This window comes from Scleropages formosus, chromosome 20 (genome assembly GCF_900964775.1).
Source record: "Scleropages formosus chromosome 20, fSclFor1.1, whole genome shotgun sequence".
Taxonomy (NCBI): Eukaryota; Metazoa; Chordata; class Actinopteri; order Osteoglossiformes; family Osteoglossidae; genus Scleropages; species Scleropages formosus.
In genome coordinates, this window is record NC_041825.1 from 19,318,413 (window position 1) to 19,343,976 (window position 25,564).

The 25,564-nt window shown below is 43.4% G+C and overlaps 1 protein-coding gene across 1 annotated transcript in view; it reads right to left on the reverse strand.

Moving 5' to 3' along the window:
• Positions 1-25,564, reverse strand: part of LOC108940048 (protein kinase C alpha type) — a 146,209-nt gene that overhangs the window by 86,740 nt on the left and 33,905 nt on the right. The window contains exon 3 of the mRNA XM_018761858.2: positions 8,613-8,695. Within this exon, the coding sequence (XP_018617374.1) occupies positions 8,613-8,695 (83 nt within the window). The remainder of the gene's footprint in view (positions 1-8,612; positions 8,696-25,564) is intronic.

Sequence of the window (25,564 nt, forward strand, 5' to 3'; positions counted from 1 at the left end):
AGGATTTGCAAGGTGGTTCCTTATGAATGAACCAGGCTGGAGAGCCACTAATCCGAGGCATTATAACAGCGAGCGTGATAGCGGCAGCAATGCGATGGGACTGCCTACAGCGTGTACAACACATTAACGGCATGTTTAAGACCCGATAAAGCCGCACTGATGAGATAATGGGGCTTTAACCAGATCATTTTGCCAGGGATGCACACAATTAGGGAAAGCGTCCGTAGCCCTGAGAATGAGGTCTCTCATGTAAGACACACTGAGGACTGATAGAAGGAACCATCAGGCCCACATGAAAAGCTCATCCTGCCTTCTCTGAGGGTACACTCACGGAGGAGTGTCGTTTATACGCTTCGTTTGTATCCTCCTTTCTCTGGAACTGAGGACCTGCAAGGACTCACAACTGTGCTCCCAAAACAGATGGAGTTATAATATGCATTGACTGTTACAAGGCTTTTTCTTCAAAATACTCAGCAGCATCAATGGCCTTGATACACATGATTTGTTCCTGATGGATTCTAGAACACAACTAAACTTGTTTGCTCAATGCCCTGGCTGTCCTATCAATCTTAGAATTCTAGCAGAGACCGGAACGCACAGGTAGTAAATCCGTAGTCTTCCTCCGTTTTCGCCATAATGCAGGTAAACACTATGAAGGACTATAAACTCTTAATATAGTACGATGCTTTACCATTACTGAGTAACCAGAGAGCCCGAGATAACTCCGGCTCAGAGAGCAGATAAGCAGGACCTTCTGCTTCACTTTCTTTTTTTCTAAAGACTGAGATATTCTTGAGGGTGCACCATAAACACAGATTACTATTTCCCAAGAGGAAAAAGCTGTTCACCTGATTATTTCATGTACAGCAAACGTTTCAGAGATTGATGATCAAACTAAGGTATGATTTACCAGGATGAAATGAGAGTGCAATTCCAGTTCAATAAGAACAGAAGAATGGCTGATTCACAAGTCATGACATGAGAACTGTTATTACAGTATGTCATTGTTGTAAACAGTGAACACTGGAAAGCAGAAGGAGCACAGAGAGTGAATGAGAATGATTGTGATGAGACATATTAATTGCCATGAAACAACAGCTTGATTAGTTAAGAAGTCCGACCTTCCAACCTCAGTAACAGTCACCCACCCACAGACAAATCAGCTCATTGGAAGATCTCTCCCTCTGATGTGAGATTGAAATATGCAATCTAAACAACAAAACACAATGCTAATAACACCACATAATAGCAGGAACAATCTCACACAAGGCCAGAAATGACCCAGAATACTTGCAAAGAAGGTCTGTTTGGTTACACATTGGATTTAGACTATCAGAGATTAAATTTATTCATCTGACATTTTTTTCTGCAGTAATTTTACTGGAGCAAATTAGGGTACCTGCAACCTTTGGAGTGAAAGACAACAGCTTAAACCACTATGCTGTCCTAGACATATGCTGAAAGGATGAATAAAAAAGGATTTCAAGACAGGACATAAGCATTGCTGACACGTCACACTTTGAGGGAACTTAACAGAAAATGGTAATACAGGTATGTCTTAAACATTTCTGTAAAACATTTCACTGAAATATTTCAGAGATGCAGCTGCTGGTACATGAAAACATTTTCATGCAAATTTATGGGGCAGATGTGTTTATAAATTACAGTGAAAGCAGGAGGGAAGAAATACTGTAGTGCAATTAAACATTAACACAATTTAATGGATCAATAAAATGCTGAACAGGAGTTCATCTAATTTGTAATTATCTACTTAAACTGGATTGACGATGGGCACTGTTCCGCTGGCAAAGGTGAGATTAAAAAAATAAGAAAATGTGGCAGTCTGCCCTGATTTTAGGAAGCTAGCACATAGACTATTGCATGTAAATATAGTATTTAGGTTTACAGTTGCACAACTGGAATAATGGACAGCCAATCGATGATAAGAAGTCTTTGGATTTAGTCCAGACCTGCACAAATTGGTTAAAATTTCTACTCAATGTTTTATTCATTGCTTTTATATGAGACTAGATATCGGAAAATGGCACAAAAAGTTTATTTTACAAAAATTCAGAGATCCTGAGCAGAAGGATTTCTGTAAATTTCTTGAATGTTTTAGAATGGTCAGAATAATTCAAGCAAGTCTTCTATGAAAACACTTAAAGATGTGAAAAGGTAAACATGTTGGCCTGGGCTGTAAGCCTTTATACCACTGGACATTTGGCTTTGTGGCAATATAGTTTATTTTTATGAAACTGCAAAGGTTTCCATACAAGAAGGCTTGCAACAGGCAATGTTGGGTTGAATCCTCAGGCCAACAGCGACACCCAGACCTTTGCATTCCACCCCATCGCTGAGTGACAGGCCAGAGGTATTGTGATCACAGCCAAAGACCATATGGGTGCTCCAGTCTTTGGGAACCGAGAACACTGAGTTCTGGTCCTGGAGGGCCTCTGTTGACAATGACGAGTCTCCTGGCATGGAAGCTAGATGGTGCGGGAAGCAGCAGAGGAGGAGGAATGGAGGAGGGACATATGGGAAACCCAACAGAGAGAACAAAGGCATTCTGATATACTGGCAAACCATGCAATGAGACAATAAGAGTCAACATAACTCCAGACACTCCAAAGAAGACCCTTTTGACTTCAGCTTTAACCAGTGTCCTGCACTTGTTTTTTCAGCTCAAGGTAAAAGTTTTATTGTTACAATGAAATGTTTTCCTGCATCGAAATTGGGATTATTGCCTTTTAGCGTGTGCCATTTAAAGAACTGTTTACTATTTGCATAAAACATGGTTTAGGTATCAGTGTCATCTATTTCATAATTAGCACAAGTGTGTAAGAGAACTTCGTTAAAATACATAAGAGGTGTATAATTTAATTTTAAAACGCTGAACACACATTATAAAAGTTACTTACACTGTAGGTAACATATTGTTAATTTTAATGACGTTTCTTGTACTGGTCTACTGTGACTGATATGATGCTTGAGCTGTCCAGTGACCTTAAGTCTTCTCAAAGTCAACCTTCACAGGATGCTGACTATAGGCAATGTGGTTTTAGGTCACATGAATTACATCAGTGAAAATCTAACAAAATCCACGTTGCAAATATATCCTTGTGGATTGAGGACAGTAGGAACAGTGTCAGTGTGTGCAACAAAATGTGTTCTAAAAAAGATGCTGGAAAATACTGTGGTCCACAAACTCACACCAAGTCATGAGACTTCTTAAAGAATTTTGGCGTAATTGTTAGTTAGGTAAAAGCTTTTTTGGGGCAGATTATTAGAATCTTCCTTTATTTACATTTATTTCCTTAGCTGACACTTTTCTCCAAAGCGACTTACAATTTAAAAATACTTACAGTTATTTACACAGCTGGGTAATTTTAGAGGAGCAAGTACCTTCCTGAAAGAGATGGGAATTGAACCTACAACCTTTGGGTACAAAGGCAGTAGCTCTACATACTACACTACCAGCAATTCCTCAACTATTATTTACATTTCTTCACTTAGCAGACACTTTTGTCCAAAGCAACTTACAACAGATACTATGTAGTGTTATGAGCCCACACACCTTATTCACCACAGTGACTTACACTGCTAGATACACTACTTACATTGGGTCACTCATCCATACATCAGTGGAACACACTCTCTCTGTCACTGACACACTATGGGGGAACCTGAACAGCATGTCGTTGGACTGTGGGAGGAAACCCACGCAGAAACAGCGAGAACATGCAAACTCCACACAGACTGAGCAGGGCTCAAACCCACGTTCTCTCGCACCACCCAGGCACTGCGAGACAGCAGCGCTACTCGCTGTGCCACCGTGCCACCTGAAATGAAGGATTAAAAACACTGGCTGAAGATTAAGAGAAATGAGCAAAATGACAAGCTAGGAGAAAAAGACACTTGGATTTACACATCATGTAAACCCTACAACTAGAGCAAAAGGACTGGTATAAGTCTGGCACAGTGCTCAGTTCATCAAACTGAGGTGGCACTGCTGTCCCGTGCAATGTCTGCAGAAGGAGATCCGATCACTACGAAGGAGCCCGTGACCGGGCACGTGACCATAGAAACATTGCCTGGGCCAGACGAGGTGGAGCAAGTTCACTTAAAATAGTTCTCATACTGCTGCTAAGAGCTTCTGCCTCTTTGCAAACATCCAGCTCTCTTAGCCTCTTCTTCTTGCACCCTTGTTCCAAGGGGGGGTCTGGGACTGCTACAGGTGGACGGATTTCCCAGCACTGTGAACGAAACACACCCCCAAAGTAAAGCAAAGAGAGAGGATGCATCTTAAAGCGCTGCAAGTACTTTATTAATGACCCATCAGCTGAGGCATAAACACACCGTGAACTATCAGTTCCTTTGAAATTTGGCCTGCAGGGCAACAGCAGCATCTCAGTGATTTAAGCACTTGTGTCGTTGGGTCTTCAATCCTTTGTCGGTGTTTACGGCATAGAGCCGAACGAGCTGAAGAAAGTGTCCGTTCTGTTTATTACAATGTGCGAATAAACATCTACTTGCTGAAGGCACAGCGTGCCAGAACTATGTGGTAGCCTACAGATTCGCGCAGGGTTTCTTTTGTGGTCTTCATGAATCCAGAATCGCACGATGATGTCATTAACCAGAGCCAAAGTTGCACTTAACATGTTTAATGGGCATAGTCCTATTGGCCAAACTGACACGAGATTTCCTGTACCATGTTTAAACACCAACATGTCTCCAGTAATATCCCACGCGGTGATATTCAGACAAAAACACACAGAGGCAGCATCAGACGCAAGGGGTTACGTGAAATAATGCCATGCATGTCCAGTGAGGGAAAAAAAAAAGCATGCGACATAAGAAAACAGTGCAAACAGGAAGTGTTTTGAATGGTTTTGTTTTGCAAAACCTGACAGCTTGGACAGGCTGCTGGTCAGCTAGACACACAGAGCAGGGCACTAGGCGCAGGACACAATTTGTGAGGTGAAAGCTGCATGCAGTTCCTCCGTCGCTACACCGGTAGACTAAAATGTTTTAGCACGGCTTCCTCTGTGATTTAAAAATATTTTTTTTTCCCTTGGCTGAGAAAGAGAAGGTTGCTGAAGCCCAGGAATGAGTCGTTGCCCCCATGGACACGTACTCATAGGCCAAAGCTGTGGCAACTAAAGGCTTTTCTATTAAAAGCCTGCCAGACGAGGAGCTGGAATGACACACAGAGAGCTCTGGTTACAGCAACACGTGTGTTACAGTAGCAGAGAAAACGTCACGCTGTGCCATACCATGGCTGGCTTCCAGCAACTTCCAGAAACATGACTAAAGGTGTAAATTTTTGCACTGCTTCTCTGTGGGGTGAAACATAGCAGGGGAGGAGGAGGGCTAATCTGCTTGAATTTCATTTGCATTCTTCCACACCAAAACCACAACTTCCCAACAAGGAAAAACTGTACATATTAGATAGAGTTTTATGGAAAAAGAGTGGGATCTACGCAAATAGAGAAGCAAAAGACAGAGACAGACAGATGAATGGCCGAACAAAACAAGCGGAACCTGTACAGATTTCTGCACTCTTCTCCCAGGGCTCGCATGGGCGCAACGAAGAGCAAAGGATTCGAACACTCGCAATGAGGCTGTGGCAAGTGTCAGACATCTGCCCTCAAGGATGAAGGGATTTTTTTTTTTCTTCCCAGCACCGTGGGTGTACTCCTTCTACAGCCAAACAAAGAGCATCGTTTGTCAGATGGAAAACAATTTATTGGAAGCAAATGTTCCATCTGCTTTATAAACCACTCAGAGTTCATTCTGAAAGAGTGCTGAGAAATATGGCAGCGCAAATAACAGCAGCAAGTAACATATGTTTACTTACACGTTACAAACAACATTACGAAACACATACTACATAGAGTACCGCAAGCTGTGTCTACAGAGAAATTGAGGACAAAACAGCAGGAAGGAGAACTGTAGATAAGAACACAGGGCTTAACCAGAGAGGTTTTCAGATCAAGTCCCAGGAGGGGTCCTGCTTTTGCAGCAAACCTCTTTACCCTGGATTGCTCTAGTAAATCACCCAGCAGTAAAATGTAACGGGCATCTATGTATAAAATAAATAAAAATAAAATAAAATAATAATAACCTTCATTTCTGCTAGGCTGTGGGGTTTTGATGTGGGTTCAAATATGGCTCAGTTTGTGTGGAGATTGCATGTCATCCCCTTGTTCACATGGGTTTCCTCTAGCTGCTCTGGGTTCATCTCACAGTCCAAAACTTGCGTTTCATGTGAACTGTTGACTCAAAATAGCTCTTCTTGTGTGTTTATGCGAGTGAATGTTTGTGTGAATGCCTAGCAATAGACTGGGTTTCCATCCAGGGAGTACCCTGCCTCTTGGATAGGAGCACCGAACCCGCAGATTGGTCGCTAGTTTTCACTGATGCCACTGATGGAACAATACTGAAAACAATCAAATGTAAAGTGAAAGCAATGTGACAGGTCTGTATAAACCATATGTATAAATTAATTGCCCTTATGAATTAAATCAGAAAGCAGCGCAGGAGGCGTCACAAGGAAAACCATTATATCAACGGGTACTGGTGAGCACCAGTGGCATATGAGCAGACTCACCGTGTAACGACTAACACCAATGCTAAACCTAGAATTACTCAACAGAACCCATCCGTAAGGATAAATGGGGTGAATGAGATCTTTGGATCGGAAGGTGAGACCACTGGACCGAGGTTGGCAGAGAAGGACATCCACCAGCTTGCCACCCACTTGTGTAACTCAACAGCAAGGAGCCCCAGAAAGATTGTGATTTTCAAGAGAGATTTCCATCCAGGAGGAGGAGGGATAACATAACAAGCTCGAAAAGGAGTTGAGAGCCCAGTGAAAGCATGAGCTCCTCCAAAAGGACGCTCATTAGAGACAGCTAAGCCGGTTGGTTCTGAACTTCTAACCCAAAGTGGTTGAAGTCTCCCAAAGAATCAGACACTGGGGATGAAAACAGCGAGGTGCCTTGAGACAACAGGACACAATGTTCAATGACCTTTCATTAGAAAACCTTTCGTGATAAATTGGGTGGGCAGGTTTCATCATCCGAGGAGTCTCGAACAGGCTGTGAACAAGCTGTATTGCCTAAATTAGGAGAAAAACAAAGGAGGTGAGGTTGAGGGACCCAACCTCTCTTGTGAACTGTCTTTGGCGCTGCATTGAACCGGCTTCGGGTTGCGTTGGCCTCCCCAGGCCAGAAAATCCTTGTCTAGCGTCTGACACAGTCACACTTTAACCATATAGTTGTACATAGTGACATCTATGTGTCCCCATGTGACCCCAGTGTAAGTCAACATCCCTAGATAGTAAAGGAACCCCCCCCCCACATTAATACATGACTTTAAATAATCAAACCTATGTTGGGTGAGAGGCCGGGGAAATCAGAAACCCAATAATCCACCACACAGTGCACTCTGTGGAGCTGAGGAATTTAATATTCACTTTAAAACAAGTGTTCCCTTCATTCTCTTTGTCAGCTTAGCATTACGGTAATTGATTGACTCATACAAATTATTATCATTGCTCATAGTTTGCTTAGATTATGCCGCCCTCTGAAAAATAACTTTGCGTCAGGGTGTGCTGAAGGGTCCTGGTTAATTCAGCAGTCTTCTTTGAAAGTACCACTGGAAAAGGAATGCAAATTAAATTTTTTGTTTTGCATGATATCTTAATCAAGCAAATCATACAAGGATGTTATTATTTTAAGATGTTCAGGTGAACTCTTAAAATAAGTTCTGCAGAGGCACTTCCTGAAGTTATGGCCCGCTTCAGTAAATATAAACTTCCCTGTGCATTAATTACCTCTTACCTCCATCCGATGCACAGTCCATAATTACATGGTTACACATGTATCTAGGACTCGCCCACAGCAAAACAAGTCCACTCATATTCATTGTGCATCAGAGGACAGCAAAAACCACTGCATGACTTTACATGTATCCTAGGGAAAGGTCCCTAATGTCAAACCCATTTTTAAGACAGGACCTTGGGGAACAGCATGTGGCAAAGGCTCTGTGTTTTAGCTGGGGTGTCTTATTGAAATAATTAGTGCATCTCATGCTCATCTTTGGTATATCCAACATAACTCCAGATGCCCTGACCTGCCAACACAGGAAAACACAGTGCAAATTTAAAACTAACTTGGACGAATGTGAAGGAGACACATTTAACTGCCGGAAAGCTGATTTTTACGTAATTGCCTACTGTTCCTGATCCAAAGAACATGCTACATTTCTACATGCATGCCACTGCTAGCCATTTACATTGATTCATTTAGCAGAAGCTTTTCTCTAAAGCGATGTACATCTCAGAGACCAATACAAAAAAGTACATTACATCAACAGAAGGACAGATTTGGATGCAGACGCGTTGTCACATTCCATAATTCGAACCGGTGTACGTCACACGAGTAGCTGCATAAAGGTTTATCCATTGCTAGAAAATGTATATAGATATTTCTCAGAACACAGGTTGCAGCACTCAATGCCACAGCAGACATGGACAGCAACGGTGGAAACAAAAGTAATTGCTTTGGGGACCTTGGGAAGAAGGGGGCAGAAGGGGATGAGGAACTTACATCTGTGTCAGGGCCCTTGTCTGCTCCAGGGCAGGTGAATGTGACAAACTCATGGCACCTCTTGTGGACCACGAAACAGCAAACTGCAGGGGAGGAAAAAGGACACCGTCAGTCCGGTTCCACGCAAACACACGCACACACATACACAGAGAAAGACTGATAGAGGCACATAAATACATTCATAACACTACACAGTATAAAGGAGAAGGTTGGGGACGACTAATGTGACTCAGTGCCACAGAGCAGCACGGGAACATGCTCCTTCTCCACGCAGAAATACGTGCTAAGGTGCCTTCAGCTCCCGTCACGCACAGCGTTTCCGATTCTACAGCGAGAGTGTCACTTTTTCCCGCAGCAAGCTGCACAGCTGCCTGCTCCTCACCCCTCGGCGAGGGACTACATCAAGGTTTCTGGCCACCAGACTGCAGCCTTCGCACCAGTGGAAAAAAATGACCGATACGGTAAGCACCTGTGGGCCCAGAAGGCTGGAGAAAGCCTCACAGATATGCGGCTCTTCAATTCTATTCCCCTGTGAGCTGGCAGGGGCGCAACCAAGCACTGCACTTGATGGACAAGTCCCTGGACACACCCTAGATAGATAAGGAAGACCAGCTGCTTCTAAACTAACTGCTATGGTTATTACAGAGGCAGCTGGTCACACGGCAGAGAAGCCGAGAAGACCTGTGAAACACTTGGGAGACAGATGACCTCCCTGACTTTCTGTTATACCATGCAGTTTTGTTAGATGTCTGATTCCTTTGTTGTGATTTCCATCTGATTTGAGCTGCTGCTTTTGGTTTGCTTTTAAAAGGGTGATGTCCCCAATTTCTGTTGTTTTAATGCTTATTAGTTAATGCTGAGCTTTATTTTGGACCCCCCGTTGACTGTCTGTCGTGCACATGCGGCCACCTATGGCGCGCGCACACACGCTTACGCACACACACACACACACAATGCGCTACTGCAAATCGCTGCAAATCATATCCATTTCCCATGGTCAGACCAATAAGTAGGTGCAGTCCAGTCCTCCCACACCCCACACATTCATGCTGTTAGTAATAATGACACATGAATAAGTTTCGCCCCGTCCAAGTGCAGCCACTCTACTCTCCTGCAGAAGTAGGCTCCCTCTCCAGGCTCCCGCCACAGGTGACCCCCTCCGCCAGTCAGCACACCCACAAAGTAATATGCTCTCAAATCAGAAATGCACAGTGATGGGCCTCATCTCAGCGTAAGGCATAAGCTCTTCAGACAACACCGAGTGGAATGACAAAGCGTCCGTTCCATTGCAAGGCCGACACACCCAGCAGAGCTGGGGAGTTGCACATTTGCTTGACTGATGGCTACATTTTCCCCATTATGGAGAGGAAGAGAAAATTATGCCGGCAGAACAACTGACCACTGAGATGAATAGAGTGCTCACCTAACCTGGCCCTCAAATTTGTGTGAACCTTTTCACTTGTTGCATCCATGCAACTGTCCTTAATAATAGCCTATACCAAAGACACTCAATGCATGTTTTCAAATACCTTATTTACTTTATGGTCAAATGCGCAATTACTTTGGACAAGCGGGGAGATTCGTGGGAGTGATTATAGTCCAATAGTCTAATACTCTTTTGCAACAGTCGCCGAGTTACACATATAAAGTATGATGAAATATTACACCATTTAACGGAAAGAGATGGTCGGCAGTTTTTCTCCACCACATGCTTTCTGCAAGTAAATTTACTGTAAAGTTCTTAATACTGCCATATTTAAGTAATCACTCCAGGATTGTGTGGGATCAACACAATCTATTACCAAATAGTTGGTCACGTTACGCATCTGATAATATGGTTGTGAACACAGCCAAAACTTCACCAGCCATATTCTTGGCTAAATAAAAGCCATGCACAAATAATAAATATCAGATTTTGCTTCAAACATCATTTGAAGTGTTTATAATCTGTACACAATAGGGCGCGAGTGACAGGCAAACCTCTTATTTACAATTTTGCTTCCATTTGTCAATAACGACGACAGAATGTTGCTGTTCTCTAGCTGACGGCTGAAAAAACTTAACAGATCAAATAAATTTTTTTAAAATTTCTTATCATCTACCCCATCCCAGCTCATACATGCCCTTTCTCCATGTGCTAATGACAAAAGGGTGTCACAGAGATGACCACAGAGCATGGCACATACTGCTATACATGGAGCTCTGGTGCAAATTCATTACTTTATGGAATTATAGACCAACAGCATTTATGTATGCAATACAGGAGTTGTATGGGCAACAGTTTGACTTTAGGGCTTTTTGTTTGATAAGCAATCTTGACTGAAACTGCCAAACCACTCTCATTCTAGTTTAACAAGTGACAAAGTATATAACAGGCTTTTCAAAAAAACCTTTTTTGCCCCATCTTCTGTATAATCATGAGTTTTCTGAAAAAATAAAGGACATTTCAAAAGGGTTCAATACAGACATAAATACTGACACCAGTATGAATGATGAAGGGATTTGTTTCTGCATTCTTTTTCATTTAGCACTCAGGAAAATGAAGACCCTCGTCATTTCTGTGACCTTCAGAAACAAGTGCTGTATATAACAACCAGACAGATGATCAAAAAATTGGCTGTCAAGCTTTAATTTAGCCAGAGGATGTAGAGTCCAGGTCGTGCAGCAGGACTGAAGAAGGAACAAAAGGATGGATGTCAGGGGGCAGGACCCTCAAACATCTGCGACTCGATTTACCCGATCAGGAGATGGACAAAAGCGATGACCTCATGTTACTTGGGTCTGGAACAATTCACAGCTCTGTTTCTGTACGGATGCGGTGCAATACCATAAACAATAAATATATAATACAGAGGAGTGACAGGGACAAAGCAGGCCAGGTTTAACACAGTTGTGGTTATGAAAAGAGCATTAACATCTTTAAAGGAGAGGAACCAAAATGTCAGAGTGACTACTAATGGGCCAAGATGAGTGGCATGTCTTGCTGTGACCTTATCATTATTTCACTTTCGGGGCAGAATAAATTATGCAGGAGTAACAATATAATGTGGATTTTCAAATCAATAGCTATCAAACCCAGAGATCTCTGCAGCAGAGAGAGGGGCTGCAAAGATAAATGGAAACATGCAGTAACATGCAGTAACGCCCTGGAACCCTGGACCACCCACACGTCTGCACCACCACAACGGGTAACGTGTGGCTGCTGTCAGCTCACCCTCCGCAGCCACGCGGCCCGATATCAGTTAGGTAGGATTTCATGGACCGTGTAGGAGGGCTGTTCATTGATGGAACCTCGCGACCAGAGTGCCATGCGACGGAGGAAGCGCCTTTTTATTAAGGATGTTTAAAAGTCTGCGATCCACTGACTGGCTACCGCAAAGGGCGGCCTCGGCGAGCGATTGCGTTTGTTCGTTCCACCTCTTTGAAAAGTCAGCTCAGCGAGCGGCAGATTGCTGATGGAAGAATGCCGCTCCGGCCGTGACACATGTTGCAGACTCTGAAGAGCTGTCAGAAAACATAAAAAAGAAACGTATGACGTTCTAGGTAATGAAAATGATTCGGTTCCGCTTAGGATGATGAATAGAGAAAAGAATGTTTGTTTTTAATGAAATCAGTTCCATTGAAACTCCTCTATACTTCCTCACACAATATGGCGATTAAAAAGGGCAGCACAAAAAAGCTGGCTTATGAAATTATTGAAAAGTCTCCTCATTCAGCAAAAGCTTTAAAAAGGTTAGAGAAAAAAAATACATCGCACAGTATGAATCCCGTTTTCTGTAAAATATCACTTTTTGCAGAAATTGGAATGAAGCTACTCGTCATCCGACAGAAAGCGACTGTATACTTGTACGGCGTACGTACCGTAAATGTTTACACACGTGTCCTTCAAAAAGTAACGCATCACGTTTCCATTTATCTTTGCAGCCTCTGAATTTCTGCCAGTACCGCAGACTTCATTCGGTGCTTCGGGAATCAACGCTTTCACCGCTGATGTGTTGTGCAAAGTATAACGGGATAGTGGCACATCTCAAGAGACCTGAACACGTAGCATGGTGACACTGCTAGGAATTGCCTGTTGCTCTGCCCAAGCCAAGCCTTTCAACCGCCAGCCTGGCAGCCGTGAAAGCAAAGGGAGAGCGGCTCAGGAAAGGGTAGCTCATCCTTCATCCATCAGTGACAATTGGATCCTATACTCACTCACTCTCCTTCATGCTGGCTGTGCTTTTCCAGCATGCTGTTCAATTGGCCAGCTTCTGACCAGCCATCAGCGTGTCTGCCTATGGAAACTATCGAAGCCGGAAAACAGAGATCCGGATAATTTAATAAATACAGCATAATGATACAACGCAAGTCTATTCATATACATTCTGCATTTACGGGTAGAGCACCTGAAAAAACACACGCAGGTGGTAAGCTCTGGAGGACATGGAAAAAAATGAGCTGAAATCAGTTTTCCTCCAGACTGCATGCATCAGACGATGTGTCACAAAAGGTGCAGCACAGGGAAGGCTGCGCTCTCATAAAGTCCCCTGAGATGCTAATGGAGGTGTGCCTGTATGACTGTAGGGATCTTCCAGGATCCAAACAAGGAAAATATTTGTGTTTTCAAGCAGGGTGTCAGAGTCAGACCAGGAAACTGTGTGGCTTCAAAAAAAAAAAAAGAAAATGAATGTGTTAATAATCAGGTTTTCAAAGCAGAGTGAAACTTTTTCTTGTTCATGTAAGTTGCTGCAAACATGGCAGAAAGACAAATTACCCCTGCAAAAAAAAGCATGATCCAAACTGTCATGATTTATACACGCTCACACTTCTCTTTCGAAGGGGAATGGGAAGAAAGCCTGCTCAAGTGTTAAACTGTGTCGTGATAGTAGAAAGGAAAAGTGTTTCTTCGTCTGGCTCACTGTCTCAGTGTCCAATTACTGCCTATTCATCAGGTATGCTCGGTTTTCACATTACTGAGTAATGATAGGTAATAAGTCCATGGAAAAAAATGTAAATGCAATCTGCTCCTGTTCGAGCTGATGTAATCCTGAAAATGCTGTCTCCTGTCATGAATACTTAAAACGGAGGGGAAAAAAAATGTGCGGAATATGACGCTAATAAAGCATGGAATCAATTTCTCAGAAGCACTAAAAGCCCAGGTTCTGTAGCGGCCCCACTAGACAATACAAATCAGCAAAAAAAAAAAAAAAAAAAAAAGAAAAAACCTGGTAATAAACAAATGACAACATGGGTTTTCCAGAAACCCAATAACAGCCATTTAATTCCACAGAATTCCTTGCTGCTGAGTGTTTCTAGGAAACCAGCAGAGAGCGGAATACAACATCATTCTGAAACTTTTGAGGACACTTGGTCATTAGTGGACAATAAGTAAGTTCATCTCCGGCTGGGAGATGAACTTACAAACACCTTTGACCCCCGGGTCCACCCTTCTCCCCACACATGCATTACACACTAATGTGCCTGCGCTGGCTCTCTACCTTCCACACTCCCAGCAGTCCCGTAAAGGCTGGAAGGTGTGTTACCGTTGTCGGCACCGCACCGGGTATGAGGAGCGCTGCTTGCCAGAGAAGTTAACAATCCCTCCCCTTCCTTAATGAGAGGCCGTTGTGCTGTGTGACGCTTGAATCCCGGGTCTGAGGTCATAAGCCAGAATGTAAGGGCTGGGAGTGGGGGAAAAGGGAACCTGTTTCCATGGAAACAGGCCAAGATCTACAACGACATGATCATAATAAATCAAAGAGCTTATCCAAAGTCCATATCGGAGCAGGGACAGGAGCTGCTGATCGGCTTTTCTCTCCATCCGCAGTGTCCCCATGCATAAGGGAAACATTCCACTCAGCTCAAAGTAAACACTATCAAATGATGTACCCAATCAATTCTTCTCTACTGAACACTAATTCATTACTCAGTTTTTCTGAGATCTGAAACAAGACCACACTAGAATACTAAAATGAAATACGTATGGCAAGGACACGAAGCCAAATAAAAAGACCGATAAAGAGGGCAGCCGTGTCACATTCAGTTACTCCATCTCAGGTCACTCATCAAACTGTAAGAGAACACAGAGCATACTATTCTCCTCATAATATTTGTCCCAAAAGTGTTTGCATGGCCTAAAAATCAATGGATAACCCCAATTATTACAACTCTTAATTAGATTAAGGCGATAATTCTTTCACGCAGTTCACCATAAATCAAGTCTGAAAGGATGAAACTGTCAGATACATGGAACAAATTGGACGAGGATAAAATACGACAAAACTGAATTGTTAGATAAAAATATCTAGCTGTATAACAAAAAGCTGTTTGGCTACAGAGAGGTGTGGTGGTGCAGTGGGCTCGGCTAAGTCCTGCTCTCTGGCGGGTCTGGGGTTCGAGTCCCACTTGGGGTGCCTTGTGACGGACTAGCATCCCGTCCTGGGTGTGTCCTCTGGCCTTATGCCCTGTGCTGCCGGGTTAGGCTCCGGCTCGCCGCGACCCCACATGGGACAAGCGGTTTCAGACAGTGTGTGTATTTTGCTACATCTACATTTATTCATTTAGCTGATGCTTCTCTCCAAAGCCACTTACAATGTTAAGGTACTTACAAATGTTTACCCATTTATACAGCTTAGTAATTTTACTGCAGCAATTTAAGGTAAGTACCTTGTTCAAAGGTATCAGAGCCAGCAATGCAATTCGAACCTTCGCTTACAAAGGCGGCAGCTCTTATCACTATGCTACCAGCTGACCCTCCCCCTCCCCCCAAAAATAAATAATATTGAGAAAAAACTGCATCAGAATTTTCAGGGGCAGCTTCATATAAAGATGTCCAGTATGCAACACCAAGATGCACCTAAAAAAAGATCAGGGCAGATAAATGCTGCCGGTTCCAGCGCAGTTATTATTTTCTTCGTTTGCAAAAATACAATGCATCTACACATCCAAGTATAACTGCAATGTGTGTGTGTGTGTGTGTGTGTGTGTGTGTGTGTGTGTGTGTGTGAGATTAACTCAAACCTAAGGAACTTACTGCCGGTGCCTATCTGTGTGATGAACACATGTGCCCTTTGATAAGAAACTAATCGTAGTTATGATGATGACATACTATGGTGTAAACTCTGAAAGTGGGGAATCTGTAGAAACGAAATGTAAAGGGCCAAGTTCACTTGGGTAAAGTTTCTGTCGTCACAAAAATGTGCTTTCCGTGTCATAATGTCTACATAATTGGGTAGATGGTGGAGCAGTGTGGTGCAGAGCACCGAATGGAGGGGCTCCTCTGTGCGGCAAGTATATTACAAAAAAAATGCGTTTCCCACAGGTGTGAGGCTTAACGCCGCTGCTGGAAAAAGAGACGGATCAAAGTTCCCTAAACTGCTGTTCGCACAGTTTTAATCAATTATCTTCTTTCGGCTGGCACAACCAACGTGGCAAAAGCTAGTAAATTGGTTCAGATGATTAAACGGCGCCTCTGCAGCTGATCTGAAGCCAGTCACGGGTGCATTTGCACCAGAGGCCCCAGCCTGCTTATCGGTCACCGGAGAGAACGGTCCTAGAATGCAGATTAGCGTGCCTCGTCGAGTCGGCTAGGAAATCTCCGGCGCGTGGTGTATAATTGATGGGATTACAAACACCGTGCCTCACGCAGCCCCTACAGACGCCTGGCTGGCAGCGCGTCCGTGACTCATGGTGCCCGCCCACCGCCAGCGAGCAGGATGCTGGATCCGTGACTCGGCACTATCAAATGCTGTATATGGAAGCTGTGATAGAAGCACCTGCACTTTATGCTGAAAAGCACTAAAAATAACATCATACCTCCTTGATTTCAGGCTCCTGAAAAAAAAAAAATTACTTAATCAGCACTCAGGGAAGCAAAGAGAAAAGTAAGTGAGGAACGACTCTTGAAACAAAAAGGTCATTTGCTCAAATCCCAGCCATACACCCACTGTATCTCCGGACAAGGAACTTAAAATGGGAAACTTCAGTATAAAATATAGCTGTAACTCTAATCTTTGCACTGTCAGCTGCTTTGGACAGCTTTAGAATTTTAAACGGACATAAGCTGTTGTCTTCAGAAATCATTTTAGTGGCAGGAGCAGAGAAATTAATTGCTAACATAATGGCAGTGTAAAAAGAGTATGTATTGAAAGTGATTCACTCAAAAACTGAGTAATTCAGATCTTTTTCTGTTCCAGTGGACAGCTGTAAGGTTATATGAATGTCTTTGCTCTTCCTCAGATGCCAGATAGGCCATGGTTAATTTGTGCACCTTCAGAGACCGTACAGGAGTCAACAAAAGCTTCTCGTGACACACAGCTTGGTTACCATTAATAGTGCCACACTCAGCACATGGACTGGACTTGAGACATGTCCCCAACCCGGTATGTATGAGAAATGGCAGGGTGATGCACGTGGCTTCGGCTGGAGCCAGTCGCCCAGAGCTGCTGTCACAGCCTACTGGATTAAGTGCCACCATCCCACCTGCAAGAGGGCAGGCTGAGCCGTGCCCCCGTGTCTCTATACCCCTGTCTAATGGGTCAAACCATGAGGAACATCAGAGAGAGAATAATTGAGCAGCTGCATTAATTCAAAGCAACGAGAGCGATTTCTCACAGGTCAAGTGTATCTTGTTCATTTGTTTTTTGAAACTGTTCTGGAGTGGTCATCCACCCATCATGAGCAGGACTGCTGTGAACCAGAGCCTATCTTAGAAGTACTGGTCGCAAGGCTGAAGGGAGTTCACCCTGGATGGGGTGCCAATCCATTGCAGTATTGGAGCACTAGAAAATAATAACATGGAGTAAAAGTCAGTACATGAAGTACATTAACAGCAATGCTGAAGAAAAACATGAGTAGCACTCTCTTTACCACAAGAACACAGACATGTTCACTGGTCTTGCATGCAGTGGGATTACGGAGGGCATTCGGAACCCTAACTTCAAAAAGCATTTTCCACTAAGAAGATTATCCGTTTGATCTTTATTCAATAATCCTGGCAAATAAGTAGAAGTTCTTAATTACACCAGCAATGTGTGGAATTTCTCAGATATTTCATCTGCTAACAGGGGTGTTAAATCTTGTCAGATACCTGGAGAGCACAGATATATTATCAAAGTACTCAATGGTGATATACACAAACATCAGAGGACACATTAAGCGTGGACACCGAGGAGACGCATCCCCCAATTTGCTGAACAAATGAGTTCAACAATTACTGCTGTAACCACTCATGAGCTATGGACAAGTTTTGTGGCAGTCAGTGGTGCTGTATGCTTTGCAGTTTTCCTTCATACAAGAAAAACTATGTTTACTGATAAAGAAAACTAGCAGTGAGTACAAAAAAAGAGTAAATAAAACTCCCATTGCTTTCCTACAGCTATAGATAGCAAGTTGAAAAAGGAAGAAGCCATGCGGCAGAATGGAGACCTATGTAGTTCGGCTGTACAAATAAGCCTATTGATGCGGCTCAGAGACTGAAAGTCTGAAAACATGACAGTTCTGCATCTGCTCTGACTTCTGCAGAGAATTCCACATAGAAAACGTTCACACTGTGACAATTGCTGGCAAACTTCCACAGATGGCAAGTGAGACAAAAACAAACGTATCTGATGATCAATAAAAACAATGTAAAGCGGAATCAATAAAAATCCCCAGGATTCATGTCAAGTCCAGTTCTACAGCACATTCATCCTCTCACCTACGGTGCTCAGACCACATTCCATACGTATAGTGGTGATTGGATTCTCTATTGAGTTTTAGGACTTGCGTGAAAATCTGATCACGTTTTTGAACATATTTATGCAGAAATAGGGAAAATTCTGTAAAGCTCACAAACTTTCAAGCACCACCGCAGGACAAACGGTGAATACCACAACCCCGATAATGAGAAAAGAAGTAGCACAAATCACGGCTTTATGAACTGAACAATCTAAGGAAAAAAATAGAGAAAATATAGGATATCGACAGGTCACTTTGAAGAACATGGTAGAAAACAAGTTCACCCCGTGCTCAGAACATTTTGCCCCTTTTTGGTTTCAAGAGGAATGTTTTCTAGTCCCATCCGTGGATCTCAGCTGTACCAGTGGCAGGTTCTCCCATTAACCAGAAGAACGCAGCTCTGTCACTGACTTGGCTCCTTCTCTGCAGATCTGAGCTAACAAACTCCTGGTGACACAGAAGGCTGCAATAACAAATACTACATGTAAGAACAGGCACGTGTGCTTCTGGTTCATTTATCCGACAACTTGAAACAGTAAAGTAAAAATCTAGGGGCGTATATGAGGGTTATTATAATATGTTGCTGGTAGACAAAAGCCCAGAGAAATGGGGTCACCAAAAACAGAAAAGCACAAAATGACAACATGTCTGAACGTTGACAGGAATCGCATTTCACAGCTTAGCTCCTTCTAACTCTCTCATGAGCCCGAATTGTAAGCTGAGAAAAAATGTGCTTTTCTACCAGGTTTGTTTCAGTCTCCTTAGAGAAGAGCTGATGCAGAAAGCAGTCAAGAGATGAAGAAGCACAATGAGAGAAGGGCAAACGTGATGTTGATGCTATCACGACCATGCCTGTGTGGTTCCCATCTCATCTGTTATGCACAGGGTATGCTGGGTAGCCAAGCTCCAGGCATGAGGAGATGAGCAGAAGTGGTTTAGTAATACAATACCTCTGGGAAATACAACATGATGCAACCGTGGTTTGGGGAGGGAGCTGTACAATCAACAGAAACTGAAATGCTTCACTTCCTGACATGCTGTAGGTCTTATTATCTTATGGGTGGGGCTTTGACTACTGGCTCTTGTGGTTAGGAGTGTCCCTGCACCATGAACAGGGGTCGACCGCTCACAGCTCCTCCCTACAATTTGTCCGGGCATCAGAGCCTCGAGGCCTTTATCTGCCTCGGCAGATTTTGTTCTCTGGAGGTCTTACGTTGTGACGAAAGGCCTGCGGTTGGCTGCGAAGGCCCTGCACTCGCTGTACGAGGTGGCACGGTGGCACAGCGAGTAATGCTACTGTCTCACAGTGCCTGGGTGGTGCGAGAGAACATGGGTTTGATCCCCACTCTGTCTGTGTGGAGTTTGCATGTTCTCCCTGTGTCTGTGTGGGTTTCCTGCGGGTGCCCTGGTTTCCTCCCACAATCCAAAGTTCAGGTTCCCCCATAGCGTGTGAATGACAGAGGGAGTGTGTGTGTTCCACTGATGTATGGATGAGTGACCCAGTGTAAGTAGTGTATCTAGCAGTGTAAGTCAACTTGGTGAATAAGGTATGTGGGCTGGTAACACTACATAGAGTTTGTTGGAAGCTGCTTTGGAGAAAAGTGTCTGCTAAGTGAAGAAATGTAATGTAAAATGTATGTTCAGAGCCCACCAAGGTGGTCAGGGATTCCAGGATTAGCTTCATCTTACATTCCAGTTCTTTTGTGTAAAGTTTCTGTCTATAAGCTTTCCATTTCTAGAAATGTAAAATAAGCTCCAAAAATTCAGTGATTTCTTCAGATTTAAAAACATGGTGTTTTTTATATAACCCTAAGATATGAGAGTTTGTGAGACATTTTACCTAGTCACCCCCAGATCTGAGGCTAATTTGTACTGTAAACATGGTACAGATATGCTGCTACAACAACAGAATGAACTCAAGACCCATACCTCACCCCTCTGTAGCCATATGAACACTAACACACACGTATCCTTAAAACACAAAAACAGAAAAAGAGAAAAAGTTTAATGTTGATTAATGATGATGGAGCAGCAGGGCGTATAATGTTTAGCAAAGCCATCACCCTGCATTTGCAGGAACGAGGTTTGGATCCCAGCTTCTGTTATAGTGATGTTAAATAAGGTACTTTCCCTGAATTGCTCCAGTTTACAAATAATGCCCAGCTACAAATGAATGAGTAGTAAGTAAGTAGCTTAGCACTAAGCTGTTTTGGAGAAAAGTGTCAGTGAAATACATAACTGTGATATTTGTCTGGGGGTCAAGGAGTATAATTATATGGCACCAAGCCTCCTCAGTTATTGGTTCTGGAGCACGAAATCCGCTATTCATAGTGCTCAGCTACCTTTGCTCCCCTAGAAATGAAATAGGCTTTACATATTATGAGATGAACTACCAGCAATCTTTCTGACCCAACAACTAGATTTTTGGATATACTAAGTTCAGCTAAGAGAAAGAGAGATGTTATGGTATAAATTCAAGAGCACGGCAACAACACAATTAAGAAACTGACATTTTTTTTAAGTTAGGGCAGCATGTGCAGTACGATACCTGGAGAAGCAAAAAAAATGGATAAAGGTAAAAATTGTCAGGCAAATGCATCAGACTGGTGTGAAAGTGAAAACAGACTTGCACAGATGTGCAAAAGCAGATCTTTCAGTCAGCATCACAAGACAGTCTTTTAGTGGCAGTGTGACAACAGTGCTTCTGGATGGCTGGACGAAAAGGACACAAGCAAGACTTCCTACTCCTGGGCTGAAGGAAGCCACGATCTCCCTGGCTAGTGTTAAGAGGAGGGACAGGGTGGTGTTGACTTAACCAGACTGTACAAAGCTTGACCCGTTCATCTCCTCCTCCTGTTGTCTTTGACTAATGCAGAGTGCTGAAAATGGCTTACTGATATGCACCGCCAGGTTCCGTTCAAGTGTGTGGGAGGCCTCTCCGAAATCTTTACACTGCAACAAGCTCGCCAGCATACTCTTTTTGGACTGCAACATTTGAGACACACCTTGCGTTTGCTTCTTTTTGAACAATGTCAACGCTCACAGTGGGTGACACTTCCTGTCTCAAAGTAACAGAGAATGAAGGGAGTGCCCTGTGAGTGCACTCTTTCCACAGTAGATGCGCTAAACCGATGTACTGCTCAACCAGTTATTTCCACATGTTCGCTTCAGAGGCCTGATGGACTCTTAACATAAATGATTTCTTATCTCTTCAACAATGTTCCTTACTTTTAAAATCATGACAGAAATCATTGGCAGGGGGCTGTGCAGTTGTACCTTTGAATGTAGCACCAATGGCGAGTGCGCATAGCCAGCTAGACCTTGGAATAACTAACGCTTTAAAAATGAATAAATTAAGTTACATGACATTTTAGTTTTAAGCTTAAATTGTGTGAGCTTCAAGCAAATGAACTGTTCACAAAATGATACAGCCAAGATAAACTAGGTTAACAAACTAGGTTTGCTTGAGACTTTCATGTCTGTAGCTGTGTCTCCTTCTCTTAATGTAATGCATAAATTGTACTTTTGCTGAGATGTACGTCGCTTTCGACAAAAGTGTCTGCTAAATGAACAAATGTAAATGTAAGACACAAAAATCTGGTTTGTCAGGCACAACTGTTGCAAAACGTGCTACATCTAATCTACAGAAGACCCAAGAAAAACGCAAGATGTTCCTCAAGCTACGCATCAGTTCCAGCAGCGAAGGAATAAACTCTATATACATATACATTTTCTGAATTAAACTGCTGCCTCAACTTAAAATGCATTGTGAAAACATGATATTCATGAATGAAAGATCTCACAGGTGTTTTTTTTTTTACTCCTACCCTATTCTTTTTACCTACTTGGATAAGACTGATTCTAATCCCAAAAGATGATCAATTTTTTAGACCTTTATAAACACAAGCATAGTTAAAACATGTATAAACATAAATTCAGGCATGAATTTCTTTAAAAATAAAACACAGCTTGTAGATGACTCAAGAGCAAGAGTCGTGAAGGAATGGGCAATGCTGCCATCTTCCTTTTGTGGTTTTCAGCCTGGAAAGTAGTACATTTGTTCAGAGAGATTGTAGTGTTGGCAACACCACTATCAGGTGAGTTCTCAACTACCCCAAAACTACACAGGAAAGTGGCAGACCACACAGGAAAGAGTTGGGTTAGTAAACTTAGGGTCGTTGTTGGGAGATCGAAGTCAGAAGTGTTGCTGCGGTAAACAGCGGCTGGACAGGAGCACCAGAGAACACCTTCTCCCCAAATCAAAACCAGGGCCCATATTACAATTGTGGAACTCTACCTGAGGAAGAGATCCCCTTTAATGCAAATCCAAAAACAGCTTCCACGTGGATAAAATAAACACAAGAAATGTCTGTAATCTTCAAGCAAAACTCTTCACCACAGGAAACTAGGGGGAGCATTGTCCCCACATTCTTCTCCAAAGTGTCCCTTTCAGGCCTCAAGGGAGCTTCCTTAAAGGAACCTTTCTGCTTTCTGCACTCCCACTCAACATGTAAAGAAGAATGGCGGGCTTGAGTTTTGTAGATGTACATTAGGAAAAACTGGCTGGAATTTCGGCTAAGACAAGGTTTTGGTTAAGCTCTGCTCTGCTTCATAAAAAAAAAAAAAGGAAATTAGAATCTGTCTGAAAGGGAGAGATCTGCTCTCAATCCAGTTTGATAAGAAGTCCATAAAGTTTAACCATTCCCACCATTGCATAAAATAAACAGACAAATCCATGAAAATCTGCACAGCTTTCCCAGCAAAATGTACACCTGGGATAGGTAGCTGCAGGCTGATGGGTATGACCACAGTGGGATGGATTTTTTTCCCCCTTCAGAGCAGGGTTATTACATTGACTCTGTAAATAAATTTGATAAACACAGCCAAATTAGATTGAAATGCTCTAAGACCCTGTCTGTGTTTCAACAAAACTTTGGAATTTTTCCCCCACAAAAATAACTGGTAAAGAGAGGCTTAGCCATAATGAAATAAGGGTTTTATTTATTAAGTTCTTCCATACAGCAGGTTATGTACCATTACAAGTGAAGGAGGAGAATGCATTCCAGCACTGTGGGGAGAAAAGCCTTGCGAACATCGCGTGGTCACGACAATTTGAGAAAACGCAGCACGGCTACACCGAGCCCAATTAGTTCAGGCTCTTTAAGCATCTTGCTGGTCCTATACAATACGAAGCACGCTTGGAAACGCACCGTAACAAAGGGCTGTTGCAGCACAGACAAATGAGCGCATACAAATCACAGTCAGCTTTTTGGAGGCGGGTGCTCTGCAAAGTCCGCAACCAGCTGGGAACTCGATAGCAGAATAAAGCCAGTTGGGCGGCTTTTCGTACAAGAGCGACCAATATTGCAATGAATGAGATGCGCCAGTCAAGAACACAAGCGCTGAAACTGTCGCTCCTCATCCATGTTTCACATCTGTGATGTAGATCATCTGCAGCAGCCTGTTGCACAGTCTACCACCACTACCGACCAGGGACGATTATGGGGAACATTAAAAATTCACAGCTGTTCAGCCAGTTTCAGGCACATTAGAAGGTGTGGTATCTTCGAATGCAGGCAGTGATTGCAGATCGAGAGCAACAGGCAATGACAACATAAGCTGCTGTGCTGAGACTTGTCCAGATGCAATTTACCATTTTACCACAGGAATACTACACTGCACAGTGAAGCATCTGATGAGCTTTAGGATTTTGTGCACTCTGTTCCTGAGGGTCTTGGTAAGTATCATGAGCCTCGTTAATCAATTTGCTCCCGTTAAGCTATTTGGCCCGCTGCCCTTTGGATAAGCCGTCAACGCAGTAATGCCTTCTGCAAACAGCCTCCTGTGACGTGTGTGCCTGGAGAAGAGCCCACTCCCTCCCCTTCCTGGGTCACAGCTAGGCTTATTTAAGATAAACACACAGCCAAGAGAGTCACCTGGCCTGCAACATCTTACACACAAAGCGTAACCCTAACACAAGGACACACAAATATAGACAGATACATGTCATATAGACCAATGTTAAATGGACAGATGAACCAGAGAAATATGTAGTAAAACAGACAGGGAGTATATAAATAGTCCACACACACACACACACACTATGGACCATGAAGTCTACCAGGGACTGGTAAGCTTAACAACTTTGCCCAAAAGAAGGGGAGAAATAAATATGTGGAATGTATTCAGCAGGCAAACAAAGAGCGCCGCATATGAAGAGCTGTAACCTGAACGCTGTATTTTTGCACATTTCATAATGACTCTTTCCTGTGGGGTCCTGGTTTTCTCGCAATAACAACCTTTTATCTGAGCTCATGTTGAGAGAATTGCTAGCCCCTTCCAACGGTACCGCTCTGGAGCACCGTCTGGACTGCCTGCCACTGAAACGCAGCAATCCACGGCCCGTCTTCCACCCCCTCGAAAGGCAAACAAAAGCAGATAACCAAAAAGTAATAACCCATTCTATGCACACTGGCAGACGGATTATTACAGGTCCCCTTTATGACTGCTGTCACTACAAGACGTCCATCTCCTTCTCTCAAAAAGGCAGGCATTTCATTTCAGGCACACGCAGTACGTGAAGTGAGACCTGTGTCTTCGTTTAGCCAAGCTATGATTCACCGGCTGAAAGCGTATTACTTAGACGGTGAGAGAGCCGCACATCGATCAGGGCTCCGTGTATTTCCCTGGTTCGGGCTGAGGGAACAGTCTAATAAATGAGCCTCATAGTTCCTCTTGATGACCATTTTTTATTGACCGTATCCGGATGTTTCATTACCTCAGAAGCCCTTAGGACCTCCTTTCCTCCTGGCATATGTGAGATGGATCTCTGCGACAGCTCCAGCTGCCTCACGCAGCGAGGTTTCGTGGGCCATTCTCTGAGCGCCTTACCAAGAGCACAGTCGACCCCGATTTACCAGCGTAAGGCTGAAGAAAGCACCGCTGTCTCAACTACTCTCACGTTAGTTTCATTACTATTATTATCATCATCATTATAATAGTAATAATAACAGCTCATAGCAATGAAGCAAGTAAGAGCTTAGCGTGATTTTACTGTAGTAATTCAGTCCCCTTCTCTTTCCGGACTGCCGGGCCGCAGTCGTTTCCAGTCCGCAGGGCATCGAGCTGGAGAGTTACTGACGTGACCCATCTCACTGCTGGCAACCTGCCTTCGGACATGGAGCTGAACCAGTTACTGTCCACCACTGTGGAGCATTGGACAGTCCCGAGGGGGGACAATCCACCATTCGCCA